General features: G+C 44.1%; 2 protein-coding genes across 2 annotated transcripts in view; both read right to left on the bottom strand.

Moving 5' to 3' along the window:
* bin3 (bridging integrator 3) overlaps positions 1-17,698 on the bottom strand; it is a 31,157-nt gene extending 13,459 nt beyond the window's left edge. Inside the window, exons 1-5 of the mRNA XM_079743740.1 lie at positions 17,578-17,698; positions 9,820-9,868; positions 9,123-9,163; positions 4,354-4,415; positions 2,040-2,176 (exon numbers count right to left, since the gene is read on the bottom strand). Coding sequence (XP_079599866.1) covers positions 2,040-2,176; positions 4,354-4,415; positions 9,123-9,163; positions 9,820-9,868; positions 17,578-17,585 — 297 coding nt within the window. The 5' untranslated portion in view covers positions 17,586-17,698. The remainder of the gene's footprint in view (positions 1-2,039; positions 2,177-4,353; positions 4,416-9,122; positions 9,164-9,819; positions 9,869-17,577) is intronic.
* Positions 17,699-20,553: 2,855 nt separating this feature from the next.
* Positions 20,554-25,996, bottom strand: egr3 (early growth response 3). Its single transcript, XM_079731215.1, has 2 exons — positions 25,727-25,996; positions 20,554-23,099 (listed from the first exon to the last, which is right to left on the bottom strand). Exons 1-2 carry the CDS (start codon positions 25,878-25,880, stop codon positions 21,994-21,996), a joined length of 1,260 nt encoding a protein of 419 aa, XP_079587341.1. The 5' UTR covers positions 25,881-25,996; the 3' UTR covers positions 20,554-21,993.
* Positions 25,997-26,785: the final 789 nt, after the last annotated feature.

The following is a 26,785-nucleotide window of genomic DNA, read 5'->3' as shown; positions in this document are numbered from 1 at the left end:
GGGTGGACGCTTTCTCTGGGCTTTTTGGTCCGTTCCCGTTTGGTGTTGTTTTCCAGCGGTGTGGGGTATTGTTGTCGGCGCCATCAGGAATGATCAGTCAGCTGGAAGGGAGAGCTGAAAGAACAACAACTCGAGCCGCGCTGCGAGAACGTGGGAAGACCGGAGGTGATGGAGGCTGTTGGTAGCGGAGCCGGGTTCGACCGAGGGATACCTGCAGATAGCTGCTGTCGCTCGTAGCCGCGCTGCCGAAAGACCAAAGCGGTCGAACCCCGCCCCAACCTGTAGAACGGCTGGATGAGGAAGTGTTTTGGTCCAGACTGAGGGGGGGTGGTCTAGTACGACCGAGCCGTCCAGAATCAACTACTCTTGATCCACTCTCTAGTCAAGTCCAGCCACACGGTTGATAACCGTGCTGGTCTGCGTAACTGTGCAAGGACCGGATCTGAGATCCAAAATGTGTGGAGCGGGTAGATACCTCCCCTCCCGCTCACAATCAGCACCTGAACTCAACCTTCAGTCATAGCACAATGCAACAACAAACTTATAGACTTATAGACAGAATTATAGACTTCCAGCAGCTCTTCTTCACTGGATGACATAGGCTGAACGCTCATGTGGGGCAGAGCAGAGCGGCAGGAAGGCTTGGGCCACTCAGGTCTGACTGAGGGGACGGGCTAGCTTAGCCAGGGGTCGAGGATACCCAGAGGGGACATTCTGGACGGGACGGATTAGTTAACGGATAGAAAGGATGGGGCCTGAGAGAATTAATGCTAGGTAAAGAGCCACGGATAACCAATGTACAATCAAGGACTCGAAAAAAGGCAATTCATTGAGCAGCAGAGAGTTGGACTATCTCGATGTGCTATCAAAATGGAGTGTTCTTCTGGGCAGTCGACCAAGACAAACCAATGCTTGGAAGAGACACAACGGACACATCGGTCAAGTGCCCATAAGCTCTGTCCAAACCACATTCTGGTTGGTCTAGTCACATGTGACTGCTTTAAACTTTGAGAATATATGGAGAAGCAGGCAAAGAAAAACCTTTCTTATGAAGCTCAAACGGAAGGTTGATGTTTAAAAACAGCTTAAGTAACGGTCATATATGTTTTATACACACAAGAAAAAAAAGGTTTACTTTGCCATCAGCAAGAGATTTGGACCACATTGAGCAGCAGCATTTTAAATTGTTACATTTCCATTTAGAAATATATCCTTCAATATGCAGCTCATTGAGAATGCATTCACAGCACCTGTGGCTTTGAGTAAACTCAAAAGAAAACTGTTTCCGAGGGCACACACACTAGTCTGCCAGGAATTGTCACGCTTACGGGTATTATGAATACATATCATTCACCGAAATTCAGAAAACCAGGGAAACATATCTCTAACAACACTAAAGTTTGCATGTCGGCGTGTACTAAGACAGGAGTAGTATTCGGCCTGGTACTCTGTATTGCTTTTTGTTTTAAGGTCCTTTATGGTTAGCCTTATTGCTCAATGTGATCTTTGAGGGAAGGTACCGGCACCATTGAGGAGAGGACCAGCATGAGGAGAGGAGAGGACCAGCATGAAAATACCCGATTGTGATTGGTTAAACAGATTTCACGAAAATCTGGTTGTATGTGTACAGTTCCATATCATTCCAGGATTTTTGTAATATTGTATCGACACTGGAAATAATCACAAAGAACATAAACCTGGCGAACAAATGAATAATCCCATCACTGTAAAACGACCTGTACTCTGGTCAGCATGACCGTACAGACGATACTGAAGGGGAGCATCAAACCAGAAGGAACAGTAGGACCTTAATCACAAGATAGAAGAGTCAGACTATGGTAGACCAGACAAGGTTGACCAGCAACGCCGCTGGGAAGAGCGAGTTAAGAAAATAAGGTAGAAGAAGCAAGACCTCACACTTCGAGAGAGAGAGCGAGAGAGAGAGAGAGCGAGAGAGAGAGCGAGAGCGAGAGCGAGAGTGAGAGCGAGAGCGAGAGAGAGAGAGAGAGAGAGAGAGAGAGAGAGATGGGGCTTCTGACCTTCTCCAGGTTGAAGGAGTCCATCCGCCTCATGGCGGTATCCAGAGCAGTCATGGACTCCAGGAAGGCCTGGTCCTGCTCACACAGAGGGTTACCCAGCAGATCCGCAGAGATCTTCACAGCAGCCTTGGACATGGCTGTGAAAGAACAAACGAGCACACACATCTTAACAGATATACCACACATGTATCACATACATTTCAACGGGAAGCCTTTGAAACCATGGTTACGTGCCATCCAGAGGGTTATCTGGGCTCAAGTGGAACATGGAGGGAAAACAGGCAGTATGGCCAGTACAGTACAATACTGAGGAAGTTAACACATTCCTCACTATTGACAGCACCCATTTAAAGATCAGTGTTGTTACATTCTTATAAGTAACAGCTTTTAGTTACAAAGAGGCAAAATACTAAGTCCTACCTTTTGGTTAAATAAGATCATTTTCCAACTCATTCAACAATTAAATATTATTATTTATTGCACATTTGTCTTGACTGGTACAGTATATTCATGAGATAAAGACCTTGACGCCAGTTTTAAATTCATCAATGATGATGAAAACAGGACATTTGGTAGGTAAAGCTAAGCTTTACAGTCTAGGCCTTACCAAAGGATGGAAGGGGATGGATGAGCCCAGTTTATTGATGAAGTTAGGAATAACTCAATGTTTGGGGAATAAAATCATGCTTCTATAAATCGTTTCTTTTTGACAAAAATGAGAGTCGAGGCCCTGAATGAAAATGTTAACAAATAGGTACAGGCTGTCCGGCAGTAAAATAAATCAGTTACAGGATGCCATTTTATTGCTAACATTATTGAAATCCCTATCGATCAGCATTGACCACGGGTGTATCCAGGCTATTTTAAGCTACGAGTTGGCTGAAATGTTACATATTGCAACGGTAAGTTGAAAAGCAGTCTTTTCTACGGTTACGATTAACAACACTATTTCAAAACAGGATGCAGGAGGGTGGGGCCAAGACGATTCGGTTTCAAACAAAAAGAAAGAGAGCGGGGGTGAAAGAGAGGAGAGAGCCTGGCTCTCCTGCAGGAATGCAGGGGGTGGCGGGTCTAGAGGCAGTGATGAATATTCACCAGAGTACAGGGAATCTGTGCAAATGTTTTTACACTGACAACACCAATTACTGTTCATCTACACTCATGCCACTTTGTTTTAGACACCAGATTATAGCATCCCGTTTAAATGAATGGGCTTCGTTCGGGAGAAGGGAGGAGGGGAAGGGTGGTGTGTGTGTGTATGTGTGTGTGTGTGTGTGTGTGTGTGTGTGTGTGTGTGTGTGTGTGTGTGTGTGTGTGTGTGTGTGTGTGTGTGTGTGTGTGTGTGTGTGTGTGTGAGTTGGTAGGGAGTATCCCCAGTGGGACTATGCTCAGCATGTGGTCTCATTCACACAACCAGGGGGTTCTCCGGAGGCCCATTTTCAACCGATCAATCACTCAGAGGTTGGGGGTCTCTCTGCATGACGAGCCACACATCGTTTATTAGGACCTTGTCTGACATGGCCAGTGGAAAATATTGGCAATATGTAAAAAATAAAAGAGCCACGCAAGTCCATCATGCCCATCTCACCAATATCTTATCTTTTTTTACAACAAAAAAAAAACTAACAAAAAAGTGGTCACCGTCAATTAAGATAATTCTCAATGGCTGTCGATTCTAGTGCTTCGACACATTATAAAACCCGTTCTCTAAAAGCCCCTTTGCCACCCTGCAGGGCCCGCTTGGCCGTGGGTTTCATAGAGGCCGGCGCTGTGACCTAAGGCTGGGGAGCAGCAGGGGCTGCGGAGGCTGCCTCTGTGCAGCAGGCAGCAGCACCGCCTCAACCCGTGTGAAGGGAGGAAAGCCCTGCCAGACGGGCCCCGCGAGCTCTAATGAGAGCCCTGACAGCTCCCAGACTTTCATAAGCCGCACATCCATATTCCACCACGGCACAAAAGAGTGGAGGAAATAAAGAATGCCCCCCCCCCCCCCCCCCCCCCATTATCTCATCCCCGGCTCCACTTCCCACCCCCATAAATTGATACAATATCTAGTGTTTTCCTCCACAAACGGAGGATAAAGATGAGGCACAGCAACACAAACATTAGCATCATAAACATACAAAATAAAAACAAAAGCAAACAATAACCCCCCCAGATGGAGGATTCTATCGCTCTCCGTTCCCATCGCAGAAACTTTAACAATGGGGGACTTGAAACACATCTGTGCCAGGTTGTATTCTGTCACTCGCAGGTAACAAGTGCAGATCAATGGCCCAGCGTGAGATGAAGCCATGGAGACGGAGGGGGAACTCACCTATATCAGCCTCAGTGCTCTTCTTCATGTCCTTGTGAAGTTTCTTCGTCTGATCCTCGAGCCTGGCGGACGACAAGGTGCTTATTTAGTCAAGCTGGGACGCACACACACACACACACACACACACACTTTGTAGGTTCTGCATACAATACTTTGGTAATGCATGATGGCCTAGTTTAGCTGATTAAGAACACAGTGTTGCTATCCTGTTCGTGTCAACTCCATTTTTCGCTCAAAGGATTAATGCATTCAATCATCCATCTGCACACATCCCAGTGATTGTCGTTAAAAATGGCAATTACCAGACAACACAGACTGAAATGTGTCCTGTTCATTACATCAATTAAGGCAAACGAGGGGCTGTTTAGAGCCCCCCGAGACCGCTGTCACATCAATTCTTGGGGTAAGACGTGGAAGTAAGGGGGGGGGAATTCATTTAATTTTCATCTTATCAGTTTAAGAGATTGGAGTGGAGCAACGGAGGCATTCCAGGTTTGAACAAGCGACATGGCCATCGAACACAAAGACATGCTGCACGTTGGGGGTTCAAATAATGAATGTGAATTGCAGACCATCACTGAAATGATTGCCTGAGAGAACCATCCCTCTGTGACTCCGGCGTGATGCACACAGAGAAAGACCCCACTGCACCTCCAGTCTTCTCGGCTGTACGCGGTGTGCGTTCACACCCAGAACTGGTTGCGCATCGAATGGGAGTCTGAGAGACATTGATGTGAGAACACGATCCTCATTCACATAAAGCTCATTCAAGCCCACATCTCACCAGCTAAACGGTGTGTGACGATGACGGAGTGGGAGGGTGAGGCCGGGGTCCGTCTCCAGAAAGGTGCTAATAGAGCGCCCAACTCCGACAGCTGCTCAGCGCTTCGGCTCAGAGCTGGGTCTGGGGCATGCAGCGTGCGAGCTGCCAGCACACCAGATGCTCAGTGGAGCGGATCGCACTCATCAGGTGAGCACTTAGAAAAGATACTCCATTAAGCCGTTCATCAGCACGCGAGGAGGAACGCAGCGCCACATTTCCCTTTCTATCCAAGTACCGGGACAGAGTACTCTCTGGGTTTGGGTACTTCCATCAGAGCACTGGGATGTGTAGGTATGGTGAGAGGGAGCACTGATGTTAAACACTCTTCCCTTGATTGAGTGAGTTGTTGAAAAACAAACCTGGTGGGACTGTATATCCAGTTCCAACAAGTCCCTACAGTGCATGTCTGTATGCACATCGTTCATCCTGTTACTTAACCCCAGTTCAAGACTTCTCCATTGGTTTAATGCCAAAAAGGGAAGAGAAACATAGTCAATTGTTTTACATTTTGTCTATATTTACTGGTTCATCATTTTTTGAGGGCAGGGAACAGTGATGTTATGTTGCTATCCACACTTGTAGAAAGTCATAAGGATTCACAACCGATGCAGCCAATGAAAAATTCAAGCAGGGCAGAACTAATCTGACCTGGAGTGGGCTTTTGCATCAGGTCTGGCCTCCTGGGGTCCGAGTCAATTACATTTCAACCAAACTGTTACCCAATGTCAGTTAGATGGAGACCAGGTAATCGTATTGGTCCAGTGGACCTCTACACATGCTTCATAATGTTGGCATCAGGTTTATGTACCAAAGCTGAGAATCTGAGGACAGTATGCAACTCCAAATGCACATCGGCACATGCCTTACCGAGACCAAACAATAAAACACACGCTATGATTGATAAGCTGGGCGATAATGGGTAAGCAAAATTCTTATGTAATCATTAAAATGCAAGTCTAGAATCAAATGATTCCATGGCAATCTGGAGGTGTAAGCAAAATAAAACAATGTCAAGTATTCTGACAGAATCATTGGCTTTGACTTAATTAGGTTAGCAAAACGAAGGTATTAATTCCGGCCTTTTATACTCCGGGCACAGATAGTCTTTAACAAACGGTTTATTCTGGCAGCAACAAGGAACATGCCCTGCTGGGTGCGAAGCCTAAATCTTTCTCCAACAAAAGAAATGTACCAAACGGCTCTTCTGCTGGCGTGATGCGGGGTCCAAAATAGACGAGATAGCTCTTGAAAAACGTCTGTGACAGAACACCAGGAACCGCCATGCCAACGTGGGCTTATAGTGGAAGATACGTTATCGCATGTGCCAACGTCTGCCTTGATGGACGCAGAGGGTGGAGAGACGCCTGTACGAGCCTGCTCCTCTGACTCACTCATCAGGTTCACTGGCGCCACACCTCTCTGATAAAGGGCCCTCCTCGCCCCCAGAGAGCCAAACAGCCCTCCCACTGAATCTGGGAGGCCCTCGGGGGCCGCTCCCACCCCTGATAGCGGGGAAGTCCACACATTCAGGGAGGATTGTGTGGCAAGGATTTCACACCAAACACCCCCTTAGTTCCATAGGCACAATGAGGCTCATACGCTGCTTCGTTACTCATACATGGATCCAACATTCATGTTGTTTCATTCAAACCCAACCGCATCACCGTTTTTATAAAGGAAATACAAGGAATCATGAGCCATCGTAAGCATGAAAATGCCCATTTGGTTTGGACTGATTAGATGATTGATTAATTTGGGGCATTGCATTGATCATTTAGTTTGCCAAAGAGTGTCAACAAGACCAAAAAAAAGAGTACGAAAACTGCTTCTGTAAATCACAGGAATATAGGCCGTGGCCTGTATATAAATCTTTCAGACAAATTACGTTTTTGCGGCCTATGTACGTGGTCATACACCCTTATACAAAGATGTATGTCAAACACCTTTATACAAAAGGTGTATGATCCACACAGCACCCACGTGACGATAAAGTTTGGCTTTTCGAAGCGTTATTCCACTAAAATGAGTTTTAACCCATTTGACCATTTCATAAACTAAATGTCACCTTTATACAAATGTGTATGACAACCTATATACAGGTGTAAAGGTGTATGACCAGAATCGGTCTGCGACGATTTTGCTTCCCAGTGAATATGTCCTATATTCTATACAAGGGCTGGGCGATTAATCGAATTTTGATCACGATTTCAATTTTAGCGTCAAAGGATCACAAAATTAACATAATCTATTTTTTCAATATATATATTTTTTTCTTATTTAATGTTTTAGAGAAGGAGCAGAACAGCTAGATACATATCTGTATATTATTTTAGATTGGAACATTTTCTTTTTCACCATTTTGTGTATTTTTTAAAGTCTTTTTTGGGAGAAACATGCTTAATAAATACATGTTTTCAATCCCAAAAATAATCGTTTGAATAAGCGTGATTTCAATACTGAACAAAATAATCGTGATTAGGATTTTTTCAATAATCTAGCAGCCATATTCTATACAAATATATATATATTCTATACAAATATATATATAAATATATTATTTATATAATACAAATACTTTCAAAAGGTTTGTGACATGATCAATATTCACTTAGGGGTAATCCTCCATCGGCACAAACTGTTTGAACTTCCCAACTTCCCTTTGAAGTTCCCTACGAAGAAGAACAGGCTGCAAATTATTATACCCTAATTCAGATTCATTTTCTGGTGATTCGTCATCCAAAATAGTGCATTCATCTGCATGCTCTTGAATAGCGCTAGTGCTGCAGTGCCATTTCACTGAAACTTTGCACAATGTCCAAACTACCTTTTTGGTTTAATGACCAAAACAGTTTGACTTCATTGGATCCAAACAGAGCACTCACACCGGCGCCGCCATACGGCCGCGTCATGACTTTCAAAACTGTGGAACGCATCGCAGCTCCATCAATACCCTTCATGGTATCAAACACAGAAAGTGACCATGCAGCCTTTAGACATGTGTTGTCCTTTCTGCTACGCGACGCGGCACACGGTCGCTCGCCTGGTGTGCGCCCCGCATTGAAGCTTTGCCGGGACAGAGTCGGACTCGGACCGAGCACCCACATGATAATACCGTTTGGCTTTTCGAAGCATTATTCCGTTAAAATGAGTTTTAACCCATTTCAACCATTTAAGAAACTAAATGTCTTCGTGGCAACAGCCCTATTTTAAATGTTACATGGTGTCGCATTGCCACCATTAGGCTACAATGTTTTCCAAATATATATATTTTTTACTGGCAACGATGTAACCTTGCATCCACATGATAAATGGTGCGAGTCTTGAGCCCTGCATGTAATCCTGCGACACTACCCATCCCATCGCACAGAAATCCTATCAACATCACAGAGTTTGAAAGGATTTTCACAGACTCACTGATTTGTTATGCTGCAGTTTAAAAAAAAAATTGTGAGTCTTTGCAACTTTCAGCACCACGTTGGGGCCTTTGGATTTGATTTGATGAATTTCAGATTTGGTGTTTGTTGCTGCAGCCTTTACACTGGTAACCCCAAACCTGAGTGTTAAAGTGTGGCTTATGTACGATGCGGTCTATATTTGCGTAATTACACAATATAATTTTTTTCAAACTTCAAAATTAGATGTGCAAAGTTACCTTTTTAGACCTCTTCCTTTCCATGTATTTGACCAAAATAGGCTTCGTTTCACCACAGTACCCAAGGCTGTGTTACCCCAAATGTGCTTATGTTCATGGATTCAAATAACCTAAGTACAGCAACAAAATCTACTGAATTGGCTTCATCTAATTCAAGTCAACAAACCAAAATCAGTAAATCTGTTTCCGTTAAATTCAAATGATTTCTAATAAGAATAAATTCAAACCTTCCAGAAAAAAACATTAACACCACTCTATATTATCACCAGTAGTAAATCATTATGGTAAACTTACTTTTGTAGTTTCTCATATTCACGCTCAAAGTCTCTTTCAACCTGAAAGAAGGGGGAAAAAGAGGCATTTATAAAATATTATGGTAACTTGTCACCAGTATTTAACATGTGTGTTCATTTATACATCTCCACTTCAAATGAGTGTCTAATCACAGCATGTGCGCTAAACGATAATGAGTGTGCAGGGCCTGTCTCTGTGCCCTGATAAACACTGGAGCGAGCATGGCTTCCTGTCCTGTGGCTTTGTGGGCTTCTGGATTCAAACAGTTTGGGACAAAACAACCAAGGAAGCGTGGAGGCACTGTGTCCATGGTGGGTCATGTACTGGCCCGGCTCGACCCCCCTCCCTCCTAGGACAGGGGCTCGGATGGCACAGGAACTAGGGTGTCTCCCGGGCCAGACAGCCATTACACTGGAAGTGGTTTTTCTCCAGAGAGGAAAAAAGACCCACGCGCTGTCATGCCAAGGTAAACACCTCTGCCCCCTCTCATGCTCTGGGCAAATGGGTAATCTGTGAGTCTAAGAGCTAGTGGTCTTCTAAAGACCACTGATGACATGACTTAAGGGCTACCGCTCAGCGCACAGAGTGACGTAAAACAAACACACAGGACTAGGACCAAATTCTCAGAAAATGTGTCTTATTGTGATGGATGAATTATACCGTGGGAACATGGGTGTGCCTCAAATCAAAGACTTACGGTTTTGGAGACAATCTGCTTCTTGGGCTGGCCAATCTTGAACGGAATCCTGAATAAAAACAAAAGGGAAATTTTAACAAAGCAGAACAACATTTGGGTTTCATTGCTCACCCTCAAATGGCTTGTGTCTAAATCATGTTATTGCTGTGATTGAGAACCGTGACATGAGAGTGACAGCTACAGGCCTCATTGAACAGGTCCCCGGTGACTGACAATCTAAAGCTGTTGATCCCGGCCCTCCAGTGTGTGACCGGAGCCGTGTACATTAAGGTCCTGTCATCACCGGCCACATCTGGCTCCCATTGCAGGAGGATATCACTAATTAGAAGTGGCTGTCCCCTCTGCTCCGTGTGGTTTCCTGTCCGACTACCTGCCACCAAGCAAACAAAAGAGCCACATCCTATAGATATAAAGAACATGGTCAGGGGGGCGGGGTCTATTAGGTGACACCAACTGTTTGATGTGACAGCACTCATCAGACGGGGACATATAGATGGGGAAGTTTAATTTGAACATGATTTTGAAATCCAACAGCACACACAACTCAACACACAACTTTTCTGTACTTTTGAAATTGGAACACGCATGAGAAACACCCAAGCCCTGGTTTCAGGGCGTAAGAACACTACTTTCTTAGTCTTCTTTGCCTTACTTGCAGCTGTAATAAAATTGAGCATAAGCACGGGGAGGAGGGTTTCTGAGGACGGAGAACACAGGGCTGCGTGGCCGTAGGTTTGCCGTTGATGTGACACTAATAGCCTGAAATCTAAAGGTACATGACAGACAGATCGTGTTGACAGGCGGGCTGAGGCAGCAGCTGCGTCAAGGCTGAGGTGTGTCGACTAATGAGATGGAAAAGAGAGGGTGTGAGTGAGCGAGAGAAGGAGAGGCTCGCAGCCCAACCCGGAGAAAACAACCCCATGTGTGGGGAGCCTCTCTTTGATGACAGCTCAATCTCAAGGCTCTGCTAGGCTGGGAGCAACAGGCTTATACTAAATAAATAACTAAAAAATGTACTCTGTGTGTGTGTGCGTGCGTGCATGCGTGCGTGTGATTGTGATTGTGTGTGTGATTGTGTGTGTGTGTGTGTGTGTGTGTGTGTGTGTGTGTGTGTGTGTGTGTGTGTGTGTGTGTGTGTGTGTGTGTGTGTGTGTGTGTGTGTGTGGTCTTTACGATGTGATCTAACAAAGCATGTTCAAATCTCCTTCGTCTTACTTGGGTTCTACGCAAGGGTTGGGATTGACAAACGTTTGCCAAATGAAAAAAAGAACGTAGGCCTCACAATTTAACCCAAAGTCTTTGCCCGAGGCAGGTCTTTGGGTAAGTCAACACTCCACTACACCAGTGATGTTCTTCCACTGAAATTTATCATATTCTTGTTCCCATCTCGGATGAGTCATCTCAACACAGCACTGGCTAACGTGATATTAACCGTTTCGGCAACTCAACTAGGCTTCTATTGATGTTTACTATCCAAGAGATCAGGGTATGGGCCCAGCATCTCCCCCTTAACTCCATATTGAAGGGCATCTTTTGAATTGGGAAGTTTTAAAAAAGAGAAAAGGTTGGTCTTTCTGCTTTGGTTTTGTGGCGTCTGTAAAATCTGGATATAGAATCATCGAAATAACCACTGAGAATACTGGTTTGAGCAAATATAGACTACTGACTGTGAGCGCGAGAGAGACACTGAGAGAGAGAGAGAGAGAGAGAGAGAGAGAGAGAGAGAGAGAGAGAGAGAGAAAAGCTATGGTCCCTGTGAGAATCATTTATGATGTTTCTTCACACAGACTGGGCAGACGTCACATTGAGATGAGTTGGTAAGTCTAGTGCTGAACCTGTTTCCCATCGCATGTGGAAACGGAGGTCCGGCCATGAGACAGCTGAATGCTTAAGTCTGCGTTGTGGAACGGAGAGAAAAATCCATAATATCGAACAGAATCATACGGTGGTTGAGCTCAAATGAGCCATTGGAGAGGTTATGCATGCTACCACAGAAGGGAAAACAAATGAATGCATGACCCTGCCCTGGGGAGGGGGATATCATGGCTACAGTATTGATATTGTTGTCCTATAGATTGGCTGCTTTACAGCAGTTTGATATTAAATTATATAAAACAAATACAATTGCAGGTATAGTTAGGCTGGTAGAAAGCTGATGCATCTGTAGACCATCGCCGGCAACTGTACAATGGTTTATTTTTACATGATCTTTAAAATCCAAAGCATATGGAAAATAGAGTAAAGGATCAATGAGCCATAACACAAGACCTCCTTCCATAATGTAGGCCAAAATAATCTGTGTGAACCTGACCCTCCATGAACCTACTAGGTCTGTTAAGTTCTTGTCGAGTTTTAACCTGACCATCCCTGACCTTATTGGGCTGTCAAGTTCTGGTCCGTTGCCCGGTTGGTTGGTCTAGATGCACTTGTTCGACCACATTTTCATTCCTCAATGGCATTCATTATGAAAGTGACACCAGCAGACAATTGCTAGTGTTACTTTCATAAGGAGAAAATGCTTCTTAGTCCATTATGTTCAGCGGCGGGAGGGACATGCAGACCGGTATATTTCTGAGTGATATGCATATTGCATTAGAATTAATAAAATAAATATTAAATTCTCCATAGTTTCTGTTATAATAATCATAAGGTCCTATAAGTCTAATAACTGGAAGTCAAAACGGTTTTCAGAACCTAATGATGACTGCTTGTCAACTTACTGAGCATTCACTAGGCCAAACTAATTTACACCATGTTAATATAAACGATGGGAATGAGTTATGTATTCATGTTGTCTGAGATGCTCCGTGAACATCATGTTTAACGCCAGATAGGCTCGGAGTATGAAGGAGTCAGACTGGCACCTTGGCCCGCATCGCAGTGTCATCCGGTACCCGTTATACTCAACGCAGAACAGAACCTAGAATCTCATCCTCTGACGTGTCGTAGAGCTGCTCGATTATGGAAAAAAATCATAATCAAGATTATTCAAACGATTATTTTTGAGTTTGAAAACATGATGTATTAATTCAGCATGTCTCTCCCAAAAAACACTTTGTAACTGAGAACTTTGAGATTCCACCTTAAAAAACAACACAAAATGGTCAAATAGAAAATGTTCAAATCTAAAATAATGTACAGATATGTATCCAGCTGTTTAGTTTTGTGATAGTTTGTCGCTAAAATCGAAATCGAAATTTGATTAACCGCACAGCCCGTCGTGCCGTCTTTGTACTACACAGTGCTTCTCTGCGCTCAAAGCTCTGCCGTAAGCGTTTCGGACTCGTTCGTGGATCGGAACCCAAACCGGACTCAGGTTATATTCAGGCTAGCAGGAGGAGTAGGCCACTGTGGCCGATTAACTTAAACTAGACGTGCAGATTTATTATTTTTTCAAATTACCAGTGTTTTAAGAAGGCCAGTTAAGTAGAATTTTACCAATCCCAAAGTACTAACATAAGAAAACAGTCTCATAAGAGCCACATACTACCGCAAAGCAAACCATCCAAGATGCTTTTATCACAAGCGCCATTTATCATTTAATCATTCAGCCTTTATTTAAAGTTCTCTTAAGAATGGATAGGGTCGTCTGATGCGTAATTATCAATGAGCATTATACCTTGCTAAAGCTAGCGAGGCTTTCTAGCAAACACGCTATGTTTCAAGTCCCTTGGTTGCTTTGAAGAGGATCTTATATATTTGCCATTGCCAAAGATTATTGGTCCTTGGCAACTGCATAAGAATCAAGCATATTTGATGAATGACCATGACAAGGTTATGTACAACTTACAAATCTGCTGTTAAAGCATATTTTACTTTCCCTGTGTTGTTACATTGGTGATCCCAACTGAACCCCGGAACGAGGCCTTGTTTCCTCAGACACAGTAACTGTTGGTGCATCAATGGCTAGGCCTCATCCAAACAAAGATACCCCGTCACTGCTGCAGCCCCTCAGTGTACACGTCACCGTGGTGGCTGCTGTGCAGCCTGCACGTAGGCTCCAACAAAGACGCACCAGTCTTCTGGCCGAATTATGCGTCAACTGAGAGAAGCCATGGCCCTCTACAAAAACTGAAAATGTGTATGTCATTTGAGGGGGAATAATGCATCATCTAAACTAGCGTATTCCGCGGAGTACAGAAGCTCGGTTGAAGAGGCTAGGAAGTGGAATTGTTCTGAGGATGACCCGGAGTCAAACCTCTGACGCCATCGAGGCGACTGTGAAGGCTACCCTGGAATGCACCAGTCAGCAGAGTCCATAAAGGGCTCTTTTCACTGGTCTTACACTCCGCTGTTGACCTTGTGATTGCACATGCGTTCTGCTGGTAGCATTGCTTTCTGGCTTTGGCTTGTCTCAAAGTTTGAATTAACCGGGTGACGTCATCTTGGACGACCAATGTCACTTCCTGACTTTGAGACTGAGCAACAGGGGTGGGACGCTTTGGGAATCTCACCATTTGTTTAGATTCTGATCATTGGTTTCAAAGTTCAACTAAAAATTGATTCACGATTCAAACTCAAGAATTAAGCCTGTTTTCTAACCTCATATGTTCTACATGATACTGGATCACTGCATTGCCTCTTGGCTCAATGAGAAATGTGGCCCGGGTGTGGGGTAGAGGTGTTATCATTCTCCAAATCCAATGTTTCTCTCAAATTCTGAGCCACTGGAAAGTAGTCAATAACTTTATCACCAACATCGACTAAAAAATGTTAAGCCGCCAGGATGTGACTCGATGTACTCATCAGCATTCTACCCGTCCCTGCTTCCCCCCAGATACAGAAGACAAAAGGCCCTAGGTCAGACACCAGCCCCTAGGTCAGACACCAAACCATAGGACAGACACCAGACCCTAGTTCAGACACAAGCCCCTAGGTTAGACACAAGCCCCTAGTTCAGAGTCAGACACATGCCCCTAGGTCAGAGTCAGACACATGCCCCTAGGTCAGACACCACTTAGCCTCTTGGTCAGACACAGGTCCCTAGGTCAGACACCAGCCCTAAGGTCAGAAACCAGCCCCTAGGTCAAAAACCAGCCAGAGCCCCTAGGTCAGACACCAGCCAACGTCAAACACCAGCGCCTAGGTCAGACACCAGCTTCGAGGTCAGAAATCAGCCCCTAGGTCAGACACCAGCCAGAGCCCCTAGGTCAGACACCAGCTTCGAGGTCAGAAATCAGCCCCTAGGTCAGACACCAGCCCCAACGTCAGATATCAGACCCTAGGACACATACCAGCCCAAACATTAGACACCAAACCCTAGGTCAGACACATGCCCCTAGGTCAGACACACACCAGCCCAAACGTTAGACACAGACCCCTAGGTCAGACACTAGCCCCTAGGTCAGACAGAGGCCCCTAGGTCAGACACACACCAGCCCAAACGTTAGACACAGGCCCCTAGGTCATACACCAGCCCCTAGGTCAGACAGAGGCCCCTAGGTCAGACACAGGCCCCTAGGTCAGACACAGGCCCCTAGGTCAGACTCCAGCCCCTAGGTCAGACAGAGGCCCCTAGGTCAGACTCCAGCCGCTAGGTCAGACACAGGACCCTAGGACAGACACAGGCCCCTAGGTCAGACACTAGGACATAGGTCAGACACCAGGCCCGAGGACATCTAGCTAATATCAATCTAGCTTACTACGATTTGCTACTATGACAAGTTGCTCAAGCCAGCCACTAAGCCAATGCTTAGGGTAATGTTATAACTGGGCACAAACTAAATTTGAATAGATAACCTTGTAACTGAAAGAGATTTTCACCGGCAATGGTTAAGACAACAATTCCTATGATCCCATGCTATTTCCCGACTCTGTCAAACTACATGTTTTTTTATTTGCAATGCGTGTATGCGGTCTGTATATGTGGTGTGTATACACAGTGTGTATATGTGGTGTGTGTATATGTGATGTGTGTGTATGCGGTGTGTATATGTGGTTTGTCTGTGGTGTGTATATGTGATGGAGGGATATCAGACAAGCATGTGAATGTAACAAGCATGTGAATGGTGTTTCTAGCCTGGTCCTACCAGACTCTCGTACTTCATTTCATTTGTACAGAGAGTCTGGACCCACTCAATTGACAAACGTTAACTCACTTGAAGGCGGGTGTCTGTTGAAGTTTAAAACTTGGATCTGCCCAGTGCCACTCTGGATCTGCCATAACCAATCGCTAACGTTTGGCCGGGAATCACGTTGCGCGCAGGCTGTAAACAAACCAAACACGTGCGTGAAGATGTCCGTCAACGAGAGCTGACTTTAACGTCATTGATCTCAGCCACTCCCTCTGTTCGCTGATTGGACGCAGAAAATTTAGACGGAGAAAACCCACTAACATACCGCAGACCCAGACGTAGTACTGAAGGGAAATTCAAATTGAGCGGAGGTACTTAGGCGGGCGGAGCCAGGCTATGGTGTTTCCACAAAAAGCAGCAAATTCAAAATGGACAGTTTGATGCAAAATGTACGTATGTAAAAACGTATGTTCTTATTAAGCATATGCACACGTCCAGGCATGGTTTTGAAACGCAATTTGTTTAGAGCCATCACAGATGTGAGTTGATCACAGAAGGCATTAGCATGGAAAAAAGTTAACAATGAAGTGACTTATTTTAAACAGAAAATTTGATATGACCCTGAACTTGGTTTCTACCAAACCAATTCTCTGTTAGGCGCACTATTTGCTTAGATGCGTCCAAAACGTCTATTTGTGAACACAGCCTGGTGTGCATCTACAGATATTATACATGGGAGAAACATGAGTGACTTCATAGAAGCGATATCAGCAGACAGATCAATTGTGAGATCAAATCCACTCGTCATTATTTCCTCTGAGCGTGCAGACTCGCTCTGTGACTGTTTCAGTCATCATGGCACCAAGGAGACCACAGACCTTCACCTTCTGGTGAGGTGACTCTGGGTCCTCTTGATGGTTTCAGTTGCGTTGCTTTTTCATCGGTTTATCCTTTATGTTTTGTTCTTCTGATATGTTATTGTGGTTTTGTTTGATTCCGTTCTGTTTGAAATTGTAATTTAAACCCCTATTTTATTGTAATTTAAAATAGGGGTCTCAAAAGCATGGATATTTTAAACTATGAAACAAGTGATTTATTGGGCTACAATACAAGTTGAGTAAGGCTAACTCCTGGATTTGACAGGGTTCACTGGCAACTGGAAATGAATAAAATCCAAAATAACAGAAAACGATCTAATCAGCTCAGAGGAGCTGAAAGCACCAAAGACCCTCCTGTCTGCAGGTCTGATGATTTCCTCTCATGACAAACATGCATGTCAGCTAGAGATGACACTGCGACCATACTTGATGTTGTTGATCAGAGACACTCCCAACACTCCAGAAAGGCTCACCATATAACATATTATATGATATTATAATCAAAGACAATGTCACGCCATGCCGACGTAGTGCAGAGCGTAGAGTCCTGCCCTGCTGACCGTGTTGACGTGAGGCGGATCATCACGACCAACCTCCACAAACTCCGCAACCTCTCACTGAATACCACGTCAATAAACTTAACCTAAAGGACCGGCTGGCCATTGCTTTATTATTGTTTTATCATTGCATCATCGTTGCTTTATCGTTGTAAACTAACTTCTGCCCATGGTGTCGTACTGTGAGACGGTTCGTTCAGGAAGTAGTCTGAGCCCGACTCTGAGATCGTCTGAGATAAACCACGACGATATGTTCACGATTCACATGATCCGCTACGGAGTAACCTTACAGTACATCCATATACATACCAGCTCATTGTGTCTGTATGGCTTTAATCCCGTTTCATTCAGCGGTTTGAATTTCTTCGGTGGACTTCATCCCATTTCACTTGACAACAGTTTATTAAAGAACCGGAAGTCGGAAGCTCCGCCGCTCAGGTTCCGGTAAGAAAGTCTTCTGTCGGGTCACAGGGGCCAACCAGGGGGTCAGAAGGTACTCAGGTAATGGATGTCCACAGCGTCTATAATTATACCATAAATATAAAATAATAATGATATTATAATTGTTATTTATTTTTTATTTTTATATATATGATCTTTAATGCGTTATCATTTTCTAAGGGATTATTGGACATACTATTTTCCCGTTCTTTACTTCCATAGAAATAACAAAACAGAGACAAAATAAACCGAACTGTCCCATAAAAGGGGAGCACCATTGTGACATCTCTATGTCACATTGGCGAATTTGTGTTTATTACAATGTTCACTTAGTAAAAGTACCTTATTATAAGGCATAGAAAACAAAACATGAAATAGGCAAGAGACATTCACATTCGCATTGCAAGACAAAAGAACAGTGTGTATCACCAGTACATTGTGAAGCATATGCCCGTTTAATTTATCTAAAACAATGGGACTTTTTCCAAGCACAATGAAACAAGAACCTTAATGAACTCAACATGCAAATATGAGGAAATATACTGCATATAATGGAAGGAAAACGAAACACGCATAGTATTAATTCTACAGTAGGCCGGCTGTCTCTATTGAACACAGTCTATAATGCCATCTTAATCTACACAAGTGATTTGTGTGTTATGTATACAGAGGGATTTACGTTTCCAAATTCCTTTTGTATACAATAACTCTGTTGAATGGCCAAAAGGCCAAATCCACAGAGTATGTCTAACTATTGCAGACTAATAGTGTGACTTCAGCTGTTTGCTGACTGAGATCATATTTATTATTTGCTGCTTCTGTGCAAGTGCAAGTGAGTTCTGAGTGTATTTTGTTCTTGATCATCCAACCCTGCAATCTAAATTGGCACAAAGATGGTGAAAAAATGTTGGCTTGGATCCAACGTTGAAGCAAAGAACAAGAATGGGGCCCTAATTCCTATTAAAAAGCATTTAGCCTAGTTACCTAGATTTGGACAAAAGGATGCCAACCAACCTATGAGGTAAATAGATTACTTTTAGGAGGAACCTGCATTTATGTTTATAGAAAATATTTTGTTAATTCCAGTCATTGTTCATTCTTCAACACTTCATCTTTCCAGAATACAGCCATTTTTACAGATTGGATGACGATTCAAATTGAATAGTACTGGCGGATGTGATTTGGTGACAAAATTTACATTTTCATTACATCACGCAAAAGGGAAACAATGTGACAAACAGGAAGTGACACCAGATTAGTATATTGTGAGTGGGGATGTGATAGGCTCCCCGATCACAAAGGAACAAACCGTTTTAAACTGAAACTGGACACAAGCGTACAAATATAATATTTAGTTTATCATAATGGCTAGTCAAATAGAGCCATATCCCAAATCCCAGAATCTTAAAGGCTGTATTCTAATATTTAATATCACCTATCACCCTTTTACCTCACATCACAGACATAAGAGAATATGGCTCCTGCGATAATGATTATAAGTTTCAAGCTCAATAAAAATAACAACTAGTACATAATAGGCTACATAATCAAGAAAGGATGGGCAATGTTTTAATGAACTAATGTCTATTTACCAGTAACCCTCATAGTTGATATTCTAATTTCAACAGTATAGCATATATGGCTGCCTCTTTTTCCTCTGTGGTGAGTACAACAGTATCCTTTCCTCCCGCTGTACAAAATGAATTCAGAATCACATGTCTAGATATTTTACATTTAGATTTAGATATGGGAACGTTTCAACTGTTTCCAAAGGTGCACAGAGATCTGCTCTTTCAGCGGAGGAACACAGACTAACTGACTAATCAGGAGCAAATTGTATAAATCAGTGGACATGTGCCAGGCAACGCAGCCCTGCACCGTGCTGGGGATGGGAGGAAGCGCATAGTGAAACGCGCCAGCAGAATGGCCTCAGTAGAGCCACTCTTTTGGCCTTTGCCTCTGTCGATTGACATCATCTGTTTGTTTGACTGCCATGTAAACTGAACAGGAAACTATATTTTCTCTAGTGCACGATAGCATAACAATGCGACTACAGTTTCTTTGTCTCAAATCTGGCAAATGATTTTGAACCTTACAAAGAGCTCACATACAGAAGAAAAGGAAAACACACGGTTCATGCACAAAATGCAGCCATTTTGCCAAGATGGAGAGAGGAATGTCTCTTACGAGAAAATAGGGCATTTTATAGAATTACAGCGCTAATGCCTAAGTATCCAATCAATGATGGCAACAATACATGCTGTTAAATCTCCATGCCATATGCCACATTGATTTGAATGAATGTCTGTATTGTATAAAATATTTTTCAGTATGTGATTATATCTAGTTAACTTAGCTCTCTGAAAGGATAGCACAAAAATACAATAATATGAAACGACCTAAGGTATCTAACCTTACAAGGACATTCATGAAGAAGAACCTATATTATTATTTATATTATACAATTATAATTATTATGTTGAAGTATTACGTCTTTGGGAATTTGAATGAATGCATGTCACTTGGAGTCTTTGTTTTGAAAACAGTTGGGATAGATCAATTAATGAAAAAACAGACTTCAACCCAAATGGAAATACACAAGATGCTGAAAAACGTTTTCTGTTTATTCAGAGAACACATTAGTGCTTTCTCAAACCACTCACTACATTGAATTGAACAGAAGGTACAAATTATATTATTATTTTCTTAAACGGAAGATAACACACCTTATTTGGCACCGTCCCAATGCTGAAGACACGTGAGCACAATGTATTCTGCATTATAACACATTACTACGAGGTCTAAGACACTTTTTTCTTGCAAAAGCATTCAGTCAATTGAAAATGATTAGTTGATGCAGACATGTGTATTTACATAGTATGCATGAGGGCATGCACATCAATGCACCGTTTAATACTCAGTCTCGGTGCATCTGACAGTATGAGTACAAAAGTTCTGACGGTTGCCTGCATCCATGGGTGTACACTGTACAAAAATAGCAACCCTTTAGTATATAACCCGATCTATCCATATTGTAAAAAAAACTGAATTTAGCTTTCAAAACCTCTCCCCCTGTGTGCATCTGTTGGTGGCTGAAATTAAGTGGTTTTAGTCCTTTAGCTTGGTGCCTTGCCAAGTAATGTAAAGCACAGACAAAATAGTTAATTCATCAAATGCTCCTTTTTTTTATCTTTACTTTCATATATTGACAGATATTTCAGTATTCCGGCTTTTCTCTTGTGAGCTCTCAGTATATCAAGAATGAAAGGTATATGTCCTGAATATTTAGTGCCTTTAATATTGCTCAACTGAAAATAAAACAAAGACATCTAAAACGTAACAAAATAGGTGCAGTTGAAAACATTTGATAATCTGGCACCACCACTTAAGCCACCATATAAAATATAAAAGTCAACATAACCTCAAAGAACAACGACAGAAATTATGCTTTTTGCGAATGTAAATATCAGTATTGGCAATAGAAGTGATTAACGCAGGTGTGCTTGCTTTGTAGTTTAGGTTAAAGTGACATCACATATGTCCATCCTCCAAATAACTATAATCTATTACACCTCTGTCTAAATCTAACTAGAATTATGCAGATAAAGAACTTTGCTTTTCAGTAAATTATTTGACTCCATTTTCCCTCTTAGACAACATGGTGCTAAATTGAAATCTCTATTATGTTTGGCAAATGTCAGGCACAATTATGAGACTCGCGGTTGGCTGTATTATCACAATGCATTTGGCACATTCATTTGAAAAAAATAACATTCAAATATAAAAAAATACTACACAAAACAACAAAAGACAGTCAAGTGCCACCAATAACAGTACACAAATTTTAACAAAATGTACTTTCAAACAAGCCAATAAAATTAACACACACACACACACACACACACAGACATACACCCCAGGAAACTCACCCTTTTTCTAAGCTCATAATATTTTTCTGTGTTTCAACAACCATGTGGGACTCTGTCCTCCTCCGACGTTGAAATGGTGAATCACCGTACAGATGTGGTGACCTGGGGAGGGGTCACCCAGAGCCATGTGTGCGGACAGCTGTGCTATGGGGGCTGCAGGACAGCTCGAGGAGGGAAGCATTCAGCACCAACAATCAAATAAATCCCACCTACTTCAACTCAGGGGCTCCATCTCAGAACAGAACTAAAAACCAGGGTAATAAAGATCAAACAAATCAACGCTTCATCTCCTAGTGAATTGCATCCCTTTCTCTGCATATGTCTCTTTGAAAAAGGTCAGGGCGGAGGGTCCAGTCTACGCACAGGTAGTCACGGTCATGATGTTGCCACTGCTGGGCCCCCCGTTGCCACATGAGGTGGGGGGGGAGCTGTGGCTGCCGGCCGCCCCGCTGCCCTTGTCGGCCTGCTTCTTGTCCTTCTGTTTCAGGTGCACCTTGGCGTGTCTCTTGCGCTCGTCACTCCTGGCGAACTTGCGTCCACAGAACTCGCAGGAAAAGGGCTTCTCGCCCGTGTGCGTGCGGATGTGCGTGGTCAGGTGATCGCTGCGGCTGAAGGAGCGCATGCATATCCTGCACTGGAAGGGCTTGTGGCCCGTGTGGATGCGGAGGTGACGCGTCAGCTCGTCAGAGCGAGAGAAGCGCCGGTCACAGTTCTCGGCCGGGCAGGCGTGTGGCCGCTCGTGGACGGGCGTCTTGCTGGGCCGGTTGGGGTACTTCCGCGGCCGGATGGGTTTGAGGGTGAGGGTCTGCGGGGGGCCGTGGTGCTGGGGAGCGTGCTGCTGGCCTCCCATGAAGCCCGGGTGGATCTGCTGCTTGTCTTTGAACGCCCGGATGGTCTCCAGGGGCGTGATGGGCGGAGGGTTGACCCGGATGGGGTCCATGGTCTGGAAGGGCTTGTGCTCCATCACCCCCACGTCGCCCTGGTGGTGGAAGAGGTTGTAGTCGGGGATCATGGAGAACAGGCTGCCGTCCATGGAGGGCTTGGAGGCGGAGTGGTACTCATTGCCCGGATAGGCCAGCGCGGTGCTGGTGGCGGGGCTGTGGTGGAAGGAGACCTGCTCCTGGTACAGGTCGCTGCAGGTGGAGTAGGCAGGCAGCGGCGGGCCGTAGACCTGCTCCATGTCCGCCGGCTGGCCGCCCATGTTGGCCGCCGAGGAGGAGGTCTGTGTGGCGGCGCCGCCCGGCGACGGGGACACGCCCAGGATGCCAGCGCTGACCAGGCTGATGATGTTGTTGTCGGAGCACCAGCCCGAGCCCCCGAGGCCCCCTGAGGGGGGGGTGTCGAAGGCAAACTTGCCCAGGTAGGTGACGGTCTGCCCGCTGCGGTTGGACTGGAAGCTGGAGCCGTACTGGATCTCGGCGCTGCCCTTCTCGCTGCCCATGCCCAGGTCCATGATGTTGTCTGGGGGGGGGAAACACACGGCACAGAGGGTTAGGACCAGCATATACTCAGTAAGGTAAGCATTGGATGGCTGGAAAAAGTCATTAATGTAGAAGTTGCTTGGAAAAAGTAGATAAATGAAGAGCTGTCGTCTATAGAAAACATGCACTTGCTTGATTTCAGTGATAGTCCCTGTGAGTCCAAAAGTCAGCTCTCAGCTCTGTGCATGTCTCTACGAGTGCGTGCTTAAAGAAGACCAAAAATAAAAGTAGTCCAACAGTAAGTGCTGTCAGACTTGTATACTGTAAGTTAACTGACTGCTGCCTCTGTCACATGCCTCTCTCTCTCTCTCACTCTCTCACTCTCTCTCTCTCTCTCTCTCTCTCTCTCTCTCTCTCTCTCTCTGTCTATCTCTCTCTTTCTCTTACTCGGTCTCGGTCTCGGTCTCTCTCTCTCTCGCTCTCTCTCTCTGTCTATCTCTCTCTTTCTCTTACTCTGTCTCTGTCTCTCTCTCGGTCTCTCTCGGTCTCTCTCGCTCTTTCTCCCCCTCTCTCTCTCTCTCTCTCTCGCTCACTCTCTCTCAGATCCCACAAGCTCATAAATCAAGACCTAAACACCCCCTTGATCCAGTCATTGTGTCCCAGGGGAGGTCAGCCCAACTGAAGGCAGGATATGATTCCTTTACAGCGGAGGAGGATGAGTATAAGGACAGTGGCACCCCGCTCAGCAGTATGGGAATAATGCACTTACGCGTACATTGGGAGAAATGTTTTTCACATTGGATATCATGTCAATCAATACATGCTGGATTCGACCCTGCATGCTAACAGCTGAATATTTTCCTTTGTCCAGATTTACTGTTTAAGAGACCATTTGACTTTGACATTTGATGAGTTTGGGAAAATAGTATAGCGAAATTTGTGTTAATTACCTTTATTGTGAACTAAAAAATCTGTACAAATTGTTATGATAATTTGGGGTGAGACTGCATTGATTTCCCACATAAAATATGCATTATAGAATATATCATCACAGTATATATTTTATTGTTGATGTGATTACTTTGCTTGCTTTTTATTATTAAACAGCAACAACATAAATGTATTTATATGGTAATATGTAAATACATATCAAACCTTTATAACCCATTTAGGCTTTACCTATTTTAAATATGTAAATTAAAGATAATAATATAATAGAATGTAAGAAAATCTAGGAAATAACTTTTATAACAGCTACACATATTTTTTATTTTAATACCATAACCAGCTTGTTTAATCAAAAATATTTAGGCTATTTAAAACAACACTAACTTCATAAATAAACTGATATGGTGAAAAATATTACCAGTGTATAATATATTTAACGATGTGACATTATATATAATGCCATCTATTTTATCCATATTTCCAGATGCAGCCACTTTCAGCTCCCTGTTAAAACAGAGTCTGTTTTGATCCGCTAGGATAGGCCTAATGTGCAGAATATTTCATTTTCAAAAGTTATATTTAAACTATATTTATGAGCATCTTGTACAGATACCATTTAACAACTTCACGGGTATAAAACACAAGACAACGTTTTAAACGTGAGCGTGATTTAAAATGTGCGCATTAGATGCGTCTCCATCCAGGCTCGGACCGAACCAGGTAGTCGGGACTCTGACGGCATCACAAACGGTTGCTTTAATTAACCACAAAAACAGACCTGTTGGCACATCCACAAGTGACCCCTCAACTCAGGGGTGAAGCTGCGCAACACGCGACGGATTTATCGCCATCCATGTGGATAATATGGCCACTCTATTGCGCAAAAAGAAGGGGCCGTCTGATAGTATCTGCGTAATAATTCCCGTTTAAATAGAATAGATTTCATGAGGAAGGTCGGTGGGTCTGGTGCGACCCGCACGTGTTGGCCGGGGAAGAGGCGCCAAACTCGGGGGTTTGTAAGTGTGGGACCCCAGCTGGGTGCACGGGCCGTTTACCTTACTGGACACGGGGATATTGGTATGAATGAAAGCCGTACTCCAAAAAGCCAGTAAGCAGCCATGTTGAGGTGCATTATTTATCTGACCTCCAAAGACAAAGGGTTGATGTTTTTTATTCCTCTGGTCTGAGTTCACACCTTCAAGGTTCTCGGAGGCCACTCACACCAGCAGATGCGCAGCAGTTTCATGGGATATTTTAAGTAAAGGCTCACTTCATTTTGGACACATGTTTAGTTGAAGTAGTGATGAATATAAATCAGGCCTTCACCAAATAGAGTGTCGACAGATCGTTGAGGTTTATACGGATTTCCCATTGTTTTACTGCAGTTGAACTGTATGATATGTGATATTTTTGGCGAAAAAAAAGACGCTTTTGTTGTGTATGATCAGTTGTTACTGTAGGATAATTACATTCTGCTCCTGGAGAGAAACGCGTCGCAGAGCGACTGAGGCGCTAACAGGTGCCCACACACAAACACACACACACACACACACACACACACACACACACACACACACACACACACACACACACACACACACACACACACACACACACACACAGAGACGCAACTGTTGCCGTCTGGGCGCATTACGTGGACACCGGCAGTTTCCCAAACTTAAACATGAACAAAACAAAATATAAACGTGAAGTTCTTACCTGTGTTCATTTGCGAGTAATGATTTATAGAATCCGTACTTGTGAAAATGTTCATGGATGTCGGGATGTCCTCTTCGGGGTAGAGAGAGTCGGGGATGGTGTTGATCAGAGTGCTCATGGTGAGAGGCAGCTTGTCCGCTAGTTTACCGGTCATAGCACCCCACCCAGCCGCGCGTGGAGCAGGACCAGCTCTCCCGGTGGTTCCCCCCGCGGTGCGCTTCGCTCGGACTGAAGCGCGGCTCGGGATCAAACATAGAAGTGCGCGCGGGATTCCTGCGGTGTATCCAAGTTCCCGCGGAACAGACAGCGCCACCGGTGTCTCCTGGAGCGGTGCGATCACGTCAGCTTATCATTCATCTGATGACAGTGGGACGTGGTGATGGTCTGCTTGTGCGGGGAAGGAGAGAGACAGTGCGTAAAGAAGAGGCGCGCGCTCCGGTTCCATTGGACGGGCACGGGAACTCCAGGTCGGCGCATTAAATAGGGGGCTGGACGCGTGACGTAGATGACCATATAAGGACAGGCCGCTCGGAGCAGCCTCAGCCTGGAAAGAAGCGCAGGAACACTTTTCAGAACTGCACAATGCAAACGGGAAGTAGAATCTGATACGGTTAGAATCTTGTTTCCAGTGCGTAGACTGAATCAATAAAACTACTTTTGGAGACTAGCTTTCGGTTCAGACATAAAGCAGGGTGAAGAAAATGTTTATTTGTGGAGAAGAGCCTGAAACGATGTCTCAGATGGTTAAAGTGGAGCTCTGGCCGCACACATTACACTTTCAGCTGAGATTTATAAAGCTTGAATTAGTTGCTATGGAAAACCAAAGTGAATCCAACTTTAAGCCTTTTATATCACGTAGTTCCCAGCATTAGCAAGCTAATAGAGAGATCTCCGTTTAATGTGTTGATCTATAATGTGATTATAGCACACTGTCTTTTGAATTTATCTAATAACCTAATTTATTTTCCCATAAAGGCCTTGAACCAATAGTCATAGGTATCACTATTTGTCTTTAATTCAGGACGTGGCACAATGAATTACACGTTCATTTAACTACAC

Source organism: Pollachius pollachius (assembly GCF_949987615.1).
Source record: "Pollachius pollachius genome assembly, chromosome: 1".
Taxonomy (NCBI): Eukaryota; Metazoa; Chordata; class Actinopteri; order Gadiformes; family Gadidae; genus Pollachius; species Pollachius pollachius.
Note: the sequence above shows the minus strand (reverse complement) of the source record. Positions and strands in the feature narration are given on the sequence as shown.

What these genes read in the sequence shown, in the direction of transcription:
- egr3 (XM_079731215.1), bottom strand. Translation starts at nt 25,880, where the DNA reads ATGACCGGTAAACTAGCGGACAAGCTGCCTCTCACCATGAGCACTCTG. An exon ending in TTACTCGCAAATGAACACAG is followed by an intron (nt 23,100 to 25,726) that starts GTAAGAACTTCA and finishes TCCCCCCCCCAG; the next exon opens with ACAACATCATGGACCTGGGC.